The sequence below is a fragment of the Marmota monax genome, unplaced genomic scaffold (assembly GCF_021218885.2).
Source record: "Marmota monax isolate L192 unplaced genomic scaffold, Marmota_monax_Labrador192_F-V1.1 WCK01_AAM20220418_F8-fsc00024, whole genome shotgun sequence".
Classification (NCBI taxonomy): Eukaryota; Metazoa; Chordata; class Mammalia; order Rodentia; family Sciuridae; genus Marmota; species Marmota monax.
Window position 1 is genome coordinate 34,823,565 of NW_026695224.1, and position 14,897 is coordinate 34,838,461.

Genomic DNA, 14,897 nt, shown 5'->3' on the forward strand with positions numbered 1-14,897 from the left:
GTGCCCTCCCCTCCCCTGCCTCGAGACGCCCCTCTCACCCCACCATGAGGTGACGTATGTGGGTACCTATGCAATCTGTCTTCACATAAAGAAAAAAGCCACTTAGCAACACCATCTTTGCTTAACTGTGTCCCCTCACTCACTGCTGAAATGAGACAGGATAAATCTGAGCCACCAACAGGCCAAGCATGCGGATGTGCTTGTGGGCAGCATCCTGTCCCTGCCTGCCTCATGCTCTCCCAAGTGAGAGCCTCCCAGGCCCCACACCCAGGTGCTGCGAGTGTGGGGCCAGCAGCTGCCTCCACACCAGCATCAGGAGGACAGATGCCACACAGGGCGCCCGGCACCTTCCCCTCTGCACCCCAAGGGCTTGCCGAGAGCTGCCCACGGGGCCATCGCGACTCCCATGCCTGCACGTTCTATGCAGATGCCCAGGGACTGAGGAGGGGCTGTTTTTCCCCTCCCCAACAGCTCAACCCTTCCAGACCGTGGTTCCCGAGGGTCTGGGTCTTAGATTCACCGTGAGTCGGGAAGGCACCTGCAGACAGGAATTCTCTAGTAACTCTGTTGACATCTTTATGTAAACATCCCTAATATCAGGCAAGGACTCTCCCTTCTCATCTGTGAACCCAGATGTTGCTACGGAACAGCAGGACAGTCGCTGCACAAAGACAGAGACAGACCAAGTGTCGGCCACAGCGTCCAGCCCTCCTCCTGCTGCAGTGCCTGACATCAAGGCAGAGGCCAGAAAACGGGGACCACTAGGTCGTGGGACTGGGAGAGTCACGGTCTGGCTCACGACAGAGGAGCACACCTGCTCCCATAGCACATGGACCCAGGGCAAGGACCAGTGGAACAGGCAGAGGTGAGCATCTGCAAAGGCTCAGGCCAGAAAGAGGAGCGGGAACAGCAGGAACTGCAGGCGAGGGCAGGGGTGCAGAGGCCTGCACAGCACATCTCACCAGACCACTACAGGGGTTCCAGGGACGTAGTGAGGGTGGGAGTAGGGCCAGGGCACAAAGGCCAAACCCAGGACAAGGTCAGAAGCTGGGCATGTCACTGTCATTTCTAAAACAAGTTAAGGCACCAAAGTTCTGGGGTAATTTGATTAAAAAAATCAAATAGAGCAGCTACAAAGTTGTTCCTTACAGAATTTATCACTGACACGAACTCAGTTCTAACAGGGATGTGACCCTGGCTTGCATTCCAACGTGTGCTTGACCCGGGACAGCAGTTACACTGGGCTGGGGTCATGCCTGCTCCCTGAACGCTATTTTAATCCATGCCCGGACTCCCTGGCAGAATGCCCCAAGGCCAAGTGTGCCTACAAGAAGCGTGCCATACATGTGACTGTCACACAAGTGTGGATGGGAGCGAAGGCAGGGGGAGGAGCCAGGTCTGCGGATCTGAGCGCACGGCTGAGGCCAGGACGTGCGGTCAGAAGGACACACCTGTGAGCAATGCGGGACTCGGGCCCACTCCAGGTGGGAGACTTGGCTCTGCGAGTGGGGAGCGGGGAGAGCGGGCTGAGGGCGCTGGCCTTGCCCAGCCTCAGCCACCTGAGGCCTCCTGGGAGCTCGTTCTGGCTGGTAACATGGGTTTGTTTTTTTCTTTTCTTTTTTTAATCAAGCCACATCCCAACCAGGGGATGAGAGACAGGGTCTCGCTGAGCTGCTTAGGGCCTCACTAAGTGGCTGAAACTGCCTTTGAGCTCACGGTCGTCCTGCCTCAGGCTCCGTGTCACTAGGATCACAGGTGTGTGCCACTGCACCCAGCTACGTGGACGGTTTTAATTCATCTATGAGACTGGCAAAAATCACAGCTGAAAACATCACTGATTACAGAGCAAAGAGGAAGAGAGGGAAGAAGTGTGAGGAACACTACTGTCCATCCACAGTACAGGAAAGCAAACTGGACCCAGGGACAAGAGTCCAGGGACGCTGGAGAAAGCCAGCCACCACCAGGAGCCACCTGCAGCCACACTGATGCAGAACAAAACCCAAAAGCCTCCGCAGAGACTCCAGTGTATAGCAAGTCCAAGAGAGGAAGGGACCAGAAGCATCCGTGACCTGACCAGTCAGAGTCCAGAACACTGAAGACAGGCACCATGACAGGAGGCAGCCCCAGCCCTGGGGGGAGAAGAGGGCGCTTGACAGATGGCACAGGGCACAGGGCCGGTCACCCGGCAGAAAACATCAACCTAGCTTTGCACCTCACAACAAGCTACCTCCAGCCGGATCCGTTTCATGTGCAAAAAGGCGGCAGGCAAGGCTGGAGCACGAGACCCACAGGAGGTGCCTTCGCAAGCGAGCTGGTGATGCACGGCAACTCACGCACACACGGAGCAACAAGTATCCCACATGAAAACCACAACATGTGACGAATGCCACTCCTGCCGGAAGCCCAGAAGTCACACAACGAAGACTGGTACGCACAACCTTAAAAACCGCATGTCAGGGGCTGGGGCTCAATGTGAGGCCCTGGGTTCGATCCTCAGCACCACATAAAAATAAATAAAGGCCTAGAGACAACTAAAAATATTAAAAAATAAACTGCATGTCAAAGTCACATTACAGGACTGCGGGAGAGGAGCCCTTGCAACTCCCAGCACTGTCCCTGAGGAGCTTCAAGGGCTCTGCCACACAAAGACCAAGAGCCAGCAGAGGGAGCAGGGCACAGAGCCCGTGACACCTCCTGAGTCACCCTGAGGGGATGGTAACGTGGGTTTGTTTTCTTCTTTTCTTGCCACCTGGCGATCCTTCCCTTCCACCTCTGGACCTGCACCCAGGTGATCCACCAGTCCTGGCTGCGGGGGAAGGCCACCGTCATGTCGTGGAGGGCATGCTCATGGCACACAAAGGACACCACACTGTTTCAAACAGTAAAATGGGGACCCGGCGTCCATAGACAGGACAGGGCAATAACACATCCACACAGGGCAGCCATGCAGCAGGACAAGGACGAAGGCGTCTCCAGGGAGTTCCACGAGGCACTGTGTGGTCTGCTAAGAGGGGACTGGATGAAGGGGGAGAGGCAAGAACCTCGGGCTCCTCTGGGCAGCTCTGAGGACTGAGCCGGGGTGCTCAGAGCATCAGCCCTTCAATCTGAGACAGGGTCTGGCTAAGTCGCTGAGGCTGGCCTCAAATTTGCAACCTTCCTGCCTCAGCCTCCCGAGTCACTGAGATCACAGGCGTGACCACCACATGCCCAGCCAGGAACCTGGTTTTTAAGCGCACAATCAAAGCCGCCCAAGCCCAGGTAAAGGACCAGAACACTGCCTGGCCCCAGCTTCTCACCAACACCCTTCGTACCTTTGCAATTTCTCACCTGATCCTATGACCTACCCAGAGTTTTTCTGAAGAAAGTACTGAATTCCCTTGATTAGAACCCGCTTTAGCCAAAGAGGTCAGAGAACAAAGGGCGGTTACAGCGGACGGACGGACGGGCAACTGAGGGTGGGAGCTGGGGGGGCCTACGTGCCGTCCAGGCTGTCCAGAGGTACGTGGGAGAAGACCTGCTGTGTCTGGCATGCAGGCTCCACCTGCCGCATCCGCGTGGCCCACCTGGAAGTGGCCACCTGGAAGTGCAGACTGACGACCTGCGAGAGGGGCGGGGTGCAGCAGACTCTGTTCTGCTCTAAAGCCTTCGGGGAACCAGGAACACATTTATGGGCCAAGCAGAAAAACAGCAGCGGTCAAAGGTTGCTGAGGGGGAGGAGGAGGGAAACAGGAAATGGCAAGTTTGGACACCTGACCCTGCAATGTCCCTGAGGAAACAGGAATGGACCAAAACAGAGGCGAGGCGAAGGACTAGACTTAGATAAGGAATAGCAAAGAGCACTAGAGGCATTTCACAGGCCAGGGTTTCCTAGGAGCCTGGAGAAGGTCCATAAGATCCAGAGCAGGACGACAGGTGGGTGTGCAGGGGCAGGAGCATGCCACCCCAGCCCCTCTGTCCCTGGCAACCCCATGGGCGCCACATTCTAGCCCAATCCTGCCCACAGTACTACCCACAGCTGTCAAAAGACTGACTACTTGAAAGGTACTATCTTGCCTTGGTCCTGTCCCACCTCAGATAACTGCAGAACTCTTTGACCAGAACAAGATGGAGACTGCTAACAATCTACCTGTTTTAGTAGTTTTTGAGCACCCCTTCACTTTCAATATCAGTGTTTCTACAAAGGGTCAGGTCTCTCCACAACCAAAACATCTGCAGAGACCAGAGGAAAAACCACCTGGATAAAAGTGATCTCTAAACTGTCCAAGTTAAGGCTAAAGTCCAAAGTCAGCCTCCTCCCGAGATCTAACTCATAGCCTCAGCCACAGTTCCTAATCCCCTGTGAGGCCACCACCAGAACGAGTGCCCGGGCAAGGTCTGTTTCTAAAACCTAACCACACCAACAGGGGGTACGAAAACAGAATTGTTTTTCCTAGGCCTAACGAGTAGTTAGCGTGCTCGGTCTCCTCTGTTTTAGTCGCAGTCTCAACTCAACAGACACAAGGCCAAAGCAAGCTGAGGTCAACAGTGGGCTCGTCTGCCCCCTGTGCAAGTGGCACATTACTCATCATACGTAAGTGACGCAAACTTCCCGTCTCACACACAACACCCAGAACACACTGCACACCAGGAGCCGGGCCTGCTGCGGGGGAGGCGAGCGCGCCAGCTCACATGGAAGGCAGCGGCCTGAATCTACGGGAGGGCAAAGGACAGCAGTGAAACAGTCACACGGTCCAAGCCATCAGTCCAAGCCATCGTGTGGCAGAGGCAGGGCTCTGCAGCTCCAAGATGGGAGCAGGCTTTGCTGTCAACAAGAAAGCAATTAAAGCTGCACTCCAGGATGCTCAAATGCCTCCGCCACGTGCCTCACTCTAAAGACAGGGCAGTCCTTTAGACCTGTGAAGGCATCCCCTCCTGGGAAGCCCCCAGTGAGGCAATGAGACAGACCTAAGGTCAGGGACTGGCCGAACATCAGCTGCCCAAGGAACCCGTTAACACTGGAGACGGTGCCTGCAGGTCCCAGCTCCCCCACAGCTATCCGCGGCAACCTCAGCTGCTGCACAGGACATCTACTCCCGTGGAATGCCAGGTGGCCTGCAGCTGCAAGAGGCAGGGTTCAGAGCCAAAGGAGAAACCCGTGAAGCCCCTTACGCCTCACACGACAGCCACAGGACAAACTGTCCAATGCTCCACCTTTGAACTGCAAGGTTTTAAGAGTTCACGAAAGCAGCACGTGTAAGCTCCGTTACCTTCGACAAGAGATGATTAGCAGGTTTAGTCACAGTATCTGTGTAAATCGAAAACCCCCACAGAGCCACACTGGGCACACATGTGTGAACCAGAGCAGACAGTTCCAGAAGCATACAGTTTGACAGACACCCAAGGGAGACCACTGGCCCCAAAGCACCCCTGCACCTTGCACTTGGAGAACTATCTTAAAAATGCACACCTCATCTGCATCAGGAGGCAGCAGGGGCAGCTCAGTGGGCACAGGGAGGCCCAGGCCTGGTCTCCACCCACTGCACTGTGCTCTGCCACCTCTCCCCGAGTGCCACACGCACTCAGGACAGAGTCGCACAGCATCTACCCAGCAACCTGCCAGGCAGCAATGGATCACAAGAAAGAGGTCCCTCCCTAAAGACAGCTGTGTGCTGACTGCTCCCAGGGCCATTTGTGGAGCCAGGTCAAAGGGAGTCAGCCATGAGAAAACCCTAAAACAGAGCCCGTGAAAACCCAGACCTGAGCCACTCAGGAATGAGCAAAGTGTGTATGAACTTAGTGTAAACAAAGAATAGTCCTCAGCCACAAAACAGAGTGAGGAGCTGACACAGGCCACCATGCAGAAGGCCAAGGAGGACGTGACGCTCAGTGACGCCACATGGGCCAATACACAAGACTCCATTCATATAAATCACCAGGAGACACCTCCATGGGGAGAGCAAGGAGGTGATCGACCAGAGGCTGCTAGGAAGCGGGAAAGGAGAATGGGTACCAGGGTCTCTTCTGGGTGACACAAATGATCGGAGGCCACACAGTGGCAATGGCAGCACAGTCCGACTACACTGAAGGCAGGCGCCACACAGTGCACAAGGTGAGCCTGCAGTACGGGAGCTCGCTCACGCCCGCCACTGACCAGAGGGCCTGATCTCAAGCTGTTTCCAAATCTCTGGCTATTTAAATAAAAACAATTAACAGTGGTGGGTCCAAACCCAGACTCCTGCGTGGTAAGACCCTGGAACACCCTGTCTGAGGAGCCACCTGTAGCAGTTAGCAGACACTCAGCGCCGTGAAATCACTTTCCTCTACCATCACTGTTACTGTTATATTTTCCTCTCTGCAAGTAAAACATCTGCTTAATTTAAGAAAAGCTCTCTGCTTCTAATCTTCTTCTAGAAATTCTTTATGCAACAGCATTTTTAAAGAAAAACAGTGAATGTTTAGAGAAAAAATTGCAAATAATGAATATCAAAGAAAACACAGAAGAAATAAAAATTTATATAAGACAGAGAACTTATGAAGCAATCCAAATTTTTATGTCTAAAAGAAAAGGCACAGTCTCTAAGCTCAGAGTTCAAGAAAGAACGCAAGGAGGCCCTTCCTCAGGGCTCTATGCGCAGAGGAACTGAGGGGAGGAGACCCTGGTGGCTGACCTCACCTGCCGCCCACTCCAGGCAACAGGGCTCCTCAGCATCAGGCTCCAACCTTCAAGTCATGAAGGAGCAGGAACAGCCAACCACAGTTCCATGGGGCAGGGAGGATACAGGGACAACCAGAAACCGCACTTGTTTTCAAACAGGCAAACAATGCCCTGACTTATCGTTATAACCTTCATTATCAAAGCTCAAGTAGGATTCTCCAACTTTCCAGAGATGAACCAAAAAAACCATCCAAAGCAACTCTTCAAAAATCCGTGTAAAAAACATCAACATCAAAACTCACAGCAAGATACAAACATTCAACTTACGCAGAGCGCATCTCTGTAAAAACGAATTTCAACAGCCGGGCAGTCAGGGAGGAGAGGGAAGCACCGGGGACCATGGCTGGGCCTTACACTTGTCACTTGAACAGTCCTCAAGGCAGGCCTGCTGCAGAGCCACCAGGAGACGCTGAGACATGGAGCTTTCTGGCAGAGGTCACAGAAGCTGCTGAGTTCAGTGCTCAGGGCCTCCAAGGGGGGAGGTGTGTAGGAGGACTAGATTACCCCCTCATCTCATCAAAGAGATTCCTACTTGACAAAAACGCTCTCTTATAAAAGACATTTTTGTTCCAGATTTACTTCACTGCTCGACAGAAGAACCCTCCTCCACTGCCTTCACAGTGGGATGCATCGCACACGCCACGCAGCCCCTCACAGAGGCACACCATCAGGGGCCAGCGCGGAGCCAGGACCAACAGCAGGGGGAGGCCACAAGTACAGGCGAGCGACAACTCACTGGTCCCTCGAAGCTGACCGAGCTTACTACCAGCAACCACACTTCCCAGGGCCGCACTCCTCCTGTTCATGTGGACGCCATTTGTCTGCCTGACACTCAACATGGAATCCAAGAAAGCCACAGTCTCGGGGGAAGTGCCACCAAAACGATTCAACAGCAATAAAAACCAACACATGGACCACAACCACTTCCTAGAGGAAGGCGGGGGATGAAAAGCCACAAGCTCAGGCCCAAAGGACGCAAAGGACCCCACTCACTGACAGTCTTCCCTGCCACTCCACAGAGGCTGTCCTGTCAAGAGCTCAAAGACACTGCAAAGGGCACTGGGCAGACTGGCCCCGGCTGACCCTCCTACCTTCCAAAGAAACCCAGGGTGTAATCTAAGGCACCACACTTGGTCAGAGAGGCCTTTTCTCCAACAGCAAAATTTTGGCCCTGGGCTGGGGGCGGGGTACAGTGTGATAAAAATGGTGTGAGCCCCAAACACTTTGTATTTAAGCACTTTCAAAACATTTAAACAAAAAGTTTGCATTTCTGAGTGGATGACCTGAGCTGCCCTTCCTTTTCAATGTGGAGACGAGATCTATAAGTTAACCTAAGACCCTGGGTTTCCATCCCGGGACAAGGTGGGTGCCAATAATAACTCTTGAGCAGGATGGAGTCCAGGCTCCAAAATCTCTCATACAGTAGCCTGGTTCTTGACAACCAGACACGCACATCCACAGCACGCATGCACACACAGATATACACAAAGCACGCACACACATTTACACGTTCGCGCGCACATCGTACTCCTAGTATTCGCGCGCGCACACGCGAACCTGCCACGACCTGCGCGCACGCCCGCCCGCCCGCCGCAGACACCTGTGCCGGGCAGGCCCAGCAGCAGGGACCAGGCCCTGTGGCAACCAAGGTTCTAGCGCCTTCTCAGCCCCATCTCGCCCTGACTTCTGGCACAGACAGAATCCTTCCTTTTCTGGTAATAAACACCAGATTTGGAGAAACCAAGGCGACACAATGTACTGTTAATCTGTCATCCAAGAGCCCGATTAAGGGGACAAAGGCTTTATCGCCTTTCCAGAAATTATGTGAAACAGGACAAAGAGGCCAGAAACTCTGACCGCAAGCGCGCTCGCTACCCTGTTGCAACCCAGAGGGTCACGCAGAGGGTGGGCAACTAATGTTTGGGATGCGGGCTTGGGACACCGAGATAAGGCCTGGGATAAGGCCTTCGGATGCGAGATGAGAACTGGGGACAGACTTGGGGTCCCAGATGGGGGCCAGGAGTGGGGCCTTAGGGTGCAGATCTGGGGTGGATTGGAGCCTGGGGTGCAGACGTAAGTACGGGCTTGGGCGCAAAATCGGGATGGCCTCTTCCAGTCATCATCATCCCCCTAAGCAAGGGCATGCACGCACCTTGTGGCAGGCTGGACAGGTGGGCAGAGCGCCACCGGGCCCGGGAGCGCTCTTGCTCCCGGGACCTCCACCGCTGCTGCCGCCGCCGCTCAGGCTGCTCTGGATTTGCGTGAGTTCCTGGCGCAGGACCTGCTTCTGATGGAAACTGAAAGCCGGGTGGTTAGAGGCCATGGTGAAGAGCAGCAGGAACTCATCGCCAGTGCGGCCCTCGTTGAGCTGCAGCCCGTAGTTGTGGATGATGGAGTCGATGTGCGTGAGCGTGCGGTAGAGCACGCCCGCCGCCTCGCGCTGCTCCGAGCCCAACAGCGCCAGCGACACTAGCAGCTTGCTGCGCACCACCTCGTCCGTCAGGTTGGTAAGGCTGCCCAGGTCGGCCGGGTTGTTGGCCTTGATCTCCGAGTCGCGCAGCGAGTGGTAGTCCTTGCGCGCCAGGTCCTCGAGGCACGAGCCGAGGAAGCGCAGCTCCAGCGGGATGCACAGGTCCAGCAGGCCGCACAGGAACTCCACGCGCTGCGGCGACGGCAGCTCCGAGAACCAGCGGTACACGCCGTCCCTCTGCAGCGGGCAGCGCTTCTCCACCATGCTGCCTCCCGCGCCGCGCCGCGACCCGGGGCCGGGGGCCGCGCGGGGGCGGCCGGGGGGTGCGGGGGGCCGCGGCCGGGGTGCGCCGGGGCCGGGGGCGCGCGTGCCGAGGCCGGCGCTGGGGCTGGGGCTGGGGCTGGGTGAGGCCAGGCGGGCGCCGCGGGCCGCGCCGGCGCCGGGGCGGGGGCGGGGGCGGGGGCGGGGGCCGGGCGCGCGCGGGCCGGGCGAGCCCCCCGCCAGGGGCCGGCGGGCGGGCGCGCGCGGGCCGGGGGGGCCCGGGGCGGCCGGGACCGGGGCGGCCGGGGGCGGCGAGAGGCCTCGGGCCCCCCGCTCACGGGGAGGCTCCCTGCCCGCGCCCGTCCCCAGTGGCGGCCGGTGCGCGGCGGCGGCGGCTGCTCCTCGTCGTCGTCGTCGCCCGGGAGGCGGCCGCCCCCATCTCCCCCCGCGCCGCAGGGTCTGTCACTGCGGGCCGCCCCCCGACGGAGCCGCCCCGGCCATGCCGCCGCCCGCGCCTGCGCCCAGGCCGGCCGTTAACCCGGGCCGCGCAGCGTCGCCGCCTCGGAGCGCGAGCCGCGGGCCACTGCGGGCTCGCGGGCGCGGCGGAGGGATCCGGCCGCAGCCGCCGCTCGGCTCGACGCTGCCGCGGACGGATCGGGCCGAGCGCGGCCGTCGGAGCCGAGGAGCAGCGCGCTCGCGCACGGCGGCGGCGGCCAGCACAAGTGGGCGGGGTGGCCGCCTCTCGCGACAGCCCGGGCCGGCCGGGCCCGCCCCCCGCGCTGATTGGCCCTGCTGCGGATCCTCGGCCCCGGGTTGTTCCAGCCCCGCCACCCGATTCGCCTGCTCCTCGGCCACGCCTCCGCAGGGGCTGTCGATCACGCTGGAACCGCCCCCTCCCGCCCCTCGGCGGCCGGCGCCACCCGATTGGTTGGCCACGGTTGGCGAGGCGGAAAACCCGGGGCGGATTTCTGGTCGCTTTTGTTCCCGCAGATTTGCGCGGAGCCTTGTTTTTGGGGGAAAGCCAGGAGCTGGGCCTTCCTGCTTTATTCCTGAGCAGTATCCCGGGAAGGTGGCGGCTGTCTAGAAAGAGCTTCTGGAGCGGGGCTCTGGAAACCCGCGTTCCAATTCCCTATCTGCCCCTGCTGAGCTGTGTGACCTTGGGCAAGTCACTTGGCCTCTCTGAGCCCTGGGCGCCTACCCGGAACAATGAGGGTAATAATAACCACCACAGGGGGCTTGTGAGAAGGTGGTGAGCTCACAGAGGGCCGGCACCTGCATTTTTTAGGCGGCCTGCCTGCCTGGGGGTGGGGTGATGGGAGGAGTAAGTCTTCTCCAAAAACCTTGACCAGAGGAGACTATCCGTCGCCTATCATCAGTCCATCTTCTTTCAACGGGCCACCTCCTCGGCCTGTGGGACAGAGAAAATGCAAACACATGGGCCAAGGGTCAGAGAGAACCTGGCAGGAAGTACCAGAGGGTTGCAGCCACTGCCCCGGGAATTTGCATCGGCCCGTACTGTGGTTGGGGGAAGGGGAGCCCCGTGGCGTCCCACCTCTTGATCCCACAACTTCAGGATCCTCCACTTCTAGAAACTCAGGACCGAGCGAGGTGGGTTCCCCCGTGCCCTTCCCCCAGAAGATGTCCTTTTGACGTCCTGGCGATCTAGGCCCGGCCCATCTCCTTTGTGGCTGCCAGATGTGCCGGCCTTGGGGTGCCCTCTGGGCAGAGCCCCCAGCCTGGTTCTGGGGTTCGCTCCGGGGTGTTGAACAGTGAGTGGGTTCCTCAGGGCACGGTCCAGGGTGCTGAGAACTTCTAGGGAAGTTCTCTCTTGGGTCCTCAGACGCACCTGTGTTGGGGAGGCCTGTTGGTGAAGCAGCACCTTCTCTCCTGCCCCCACCCACCAGGCATGTTTCCCAGGAGCCATCCCAGGGCTCTCGTCAGGCTGGGAGAAGAGGCATGGAGTTAGAGCCAGGTGGCTTCCAGCAGCACAGGTGCCGTCGGGGGACTGTTGGGTGCCCCCCACAACCAGTGACTGAGTTACTCCTTGTTTTCTTGGGCCTTGTTCTTTTATGGGATTCCAAGGAAGTGGTCACATTCCAAAATCTAAGATCTGAGTAAGCACAGGAACAACTTGTCCTCTTGACAAAGGAGGCCCCCCTGAGTGGACGCATCTTGGACCTTCTCACTGTCGGAGGCTTCTCAAGCCCAGCCCCAGGGGCACCATGCACACCTGGATTCCAGTCCCAGCTCTGGCCTGGCCACTCATTCAACCCCTCTGAGCCTCAGTTTGCTCATCTGTGAAAGAGAGCCAGGAACCAGTGGCCAGCTGCGGCAGAAGTCAGAGTGCTGACCAGAGTCTCTGCGACCTGAGAGGGCAGAGGCCTGCCTGCAGGACCCCTGGTCCAGGTCCACCCAGCTCCCAACGCCTTCTTGTTAATTCTTGCTGTGCAGTTTGATATTTAATGTCAAACTGAGATGAATAGCATCCCCCCAAATTCCTTGTCCACCTGGAACCTGGGACCTGACCTTGTTTGGAAACAAGGTCTGTGTGAATGTAATTAAGGTAAGGATCAGGAATACAGTGGATTAGCAAAGGCTGGAGATTCAAAGGGACTCTTCTTACAAGAGACAGAAAAGAACCTGCAGAGATTTAGGGGGAAGGCCACTTGAAGACAGAGGCAGAGATTGGAGCCAAGGGGTCGTCGATGCCCAGGCCACCGTGCACCCCAAGAGGCAGGAAGGGTCTTGCAGAACCTTCAGGGGGAACTCAGCCTGCTCACACCTTGGCTTTGGACTCCTGGCCTCCAGAGCTCTGTGGAAGGGTGAATCCTTTATTTTAAGCTCCCCCCCCCACTTCTTTGCGATCTTTCTTTAGAGCACCCACAGGAAACCAATTCAGTGTCATATCCCCCTAAACTTCAGTTCGGCTCCACTTAATTCAGCTCATAATGGATATTAAATCCTTACCCTCCAAGATCAGACCTCTCTATTTCAGGTTTGGGGGTCTTGGAAGGTAGGTTGCACACGGATGGGAGATGACCACCTCAACTCCTTGCCTGAGACCATTCGTCCATCAGCTTCTCCTCAGGAAAAGGGTGGATGGCCTTGAGTCTCTGGATGCTGGTGCCAGGTGCCAAATGCCAGCCCTGCAGCCCAGGTCTCCATCCCCAACAGCCCCTGCCACTGGGGCTCTGGGGCTCTCTCTCACCCAGCTCTGCACATGCACAAGGTGACCCCTGACTGTTTCAGCATTTCCCCACCTGCTGCCCCTTCTGCAGAAGCCACTGGCGTTGTGGAGGGCTTGGGGATCCTGGGCTGAGACAGAGGGCCCTGGGCTCGGGCCCAGGTCAGAAGGTGTGCACACCTCCAAGCCAGTTCTGGGAAAGCAGGGCTGCAAGGAGAGGGAGGGGGCTGGGTGTGCAGAAGGGAGCACACTGCGTTGAGTTCATTGGGCATTCGGGCCCCAGCTGCCCTGGGCCTGACTGGGCAGGGGGCTGTGCTGACAGGACAGGAGCCCCTGTCCTCAGAGCATGATCTAATCTAGGGCAGCCAGATATGTCTATCTGCATCTTTTTTAAGTGGACACGATATCTTCACCTTATTTTTATGTGGTGCTGAGGATCGAACCCAGCGCCCCGCGCATGCCAGGCGAGCGCACTACCGCTTGAGCCACATCCCCAGCCCCTATCTGCATCTTTAGTCCTTGGCTACCTCTGGGCACAAGACTGTGGGGAGAAGGGGGAACTGTCCCTTCCATAGGCTGGAATGCAATATAACTTGCTTTATTTTTGAGAGCAGAAGCCACAAGTTCACCCAGATGATTATTTTATAACAAAGGCATGACACATATGTATGGGGTTGCTTCTGGTATCTGAACTGACAGTTCTTACTCTGATGGTTGCAGGTGATGACCAGGAGGGACTATAAATCAATCATCCTACTGTTCCAAAGTGCAGAGTCCTTCCCTGACACCAACACCTTGTTTCTCCTCTAACTGGTCAGAGTCCAGCCCAGGAGGAAACCTGGGGAGGCCCAGTGGGGACTGGGACAAGAGAGGCAGAGTTGAGATCAGTGCCCTGTGAACATGGTGTCCATCATGCTCCCTGGAGGACATGGGGAAGCTCCCTGCACAGATTGCTACTGAATTTTCCTGGGGTGCATCCTCAGGGTGTGACCCCTGGGGATCCCTCTTTCCCACGGCCTACACCCTGCTCTGTGATGATTCTCGTTCCCTGCCTGGGCTCCTGGCCCCTCGTGTGGTCACCACCTTGACATACAGCAGGTCCCGTTGCCTCCATCCTTATTCCCATTTTATGGGTGTGGAGCGGTCAAGGAATTTGCTCAGGCCATGCTGTCTGCTCATGTTGGAACTGGAGCCTGACCTAGGTCAATGATCCACAGACTCTGTCCCTCCCGAAGGAAATCACAAACAGGACACATGGTTCATTTGCTATTTCTGCAAACTGGAGACTCCAAAGGTGTCTTATTGGTGCCAGTTTTTCTAGCCATGATTATTGACAAAGTCCACCTGCAGTCATAATTGGGCAATTGTCCCCAAGTGATGCCAAGCCCTGATTTCCACCAGTGACAGTTTTATCCACAGCAGTCTGGGGTGTCTAGTGTTGGGCTGGATGCCATTTGTCTCCAGTGGGCATCATCTGGGCTCTTTAAAATCGAGAATCCTAAGCTGATCCCAGAGAAGGAGGGGCGCTCCCTGCAGTTCGAGCCTTGGAATCTGCATTTGCGCTAGCAACCTGGTGGTCCTGACACACACGTGTGACAGCAGCTCTTGGGGCATGGCTCTGCTGCTTCCAGCCCCCTAGGCTGCTTTAATTAACAACAGCAATCATGATAGTAATTAGAGTTTCCTGTATACATGGTGGGCCTGATTACAGATGGGGAGTGGAGGCTGAGCAAGGGTAAACCATCAACCCGAGGCCACCAGCCGGTGGCTCTGACTTTCACCATGGCATGCGGCAGACCCAGCTGTGGTGGGTGCCTGTGGCTCCTCATATGTCCCTGCTTCTTGCACCACAGCAAAGGTGTCCTCTGACAGTCAACAGGCGATCCACTGTGCTCCGCGTCCAGTGGTCTGTTTAACTTTCCTTTTTATTATAGAAAATTCCAAACATGCCCCAAAGGTAAGGAGCAGCATGGTGACCCCTCACCACGGGGCAGCTTCAGCAGGGACAAGATCGGTTTTAGAGCCCAGACCATGCAAGGAAGCCCAGTTGGCCCAAGCCCTGCCCTGGCAGCCCTCCTATGTCCACCGGGCGCGCTAGGGCCGCAGGTGTGAGCTCCAGCAGACCCAGAGGACAGTCCCCTCCACTGTGATCCTGCTCCTACTTGTATCACACATTTTCTTTCTGAAGTATTTTCAAGTAAATAAGTTAGGGGTTTAAAAACCTATATATTGTCGTTTTGTCTGTCCACGAGGCAATACATGCTCCTTGTAAAGATATCATACCTCAC

General features: G+C 56.8%; 1 protein-coding gene and 2 long non-coding RNA genes across 4 annotated transcripts in view; 1 reads left to right on the forward strand and 2 right to left on the reverse strand.

Moving 5' to 3' along the window:
• Positions 1–9,477, reverse strand: part of Zcchc14 (zinc finger CCHC-type containing 14) — a 60,104-nt gene extending 50,627 nt beyond the window's left edge. Inside the window, exon 1 of one of the 2 annotated variants that reach the window (XM_058575934.1) lies at positions 8,847–9,477. In XM_058575934.1, coding sequence (XP_058431917.1) covers positions 8,847–9,428 — 582 coding nt within the window. In that variant the 5' untranslated portion in view covers positions 9,429–9,477. The remainder of the gene's footprint in view (positions 1–8,846) is intronic. The other variant, XM_046434602.2, reaches the window with a different exon arrangement.
• A 915-nt stretch (positions 9,478–10,392) lies between these two features.
• On the forward strand, positions 10,393–14,834 carry LOC124086235 (uncharacterized). The gene is made up of 2 exons (XR_006849744.2): positions 10,393–11,033; positions 11,330–14,834. It is a non-coding gene; the product is annotated as an uncharacterized LOC124086235 (long non-coding RNA).
• LOC124086236 (uncharacterized) lies at positions 10,430–12,963 on the reverse strand. The gene is made up of 3 exons (XR_006849745.2): positions 12,393–12,963; positions 10,978–11,271; positions 10,430–10,833 (listed from the first exon to the last, which is right to left on the reverse strand). It is a non-coding gene; the product is annotated as an uncharacterized LOC124086236 (long non-coding RNA).
• Positions 14,835–14,897: the final 63 nt, after the last annotated feature.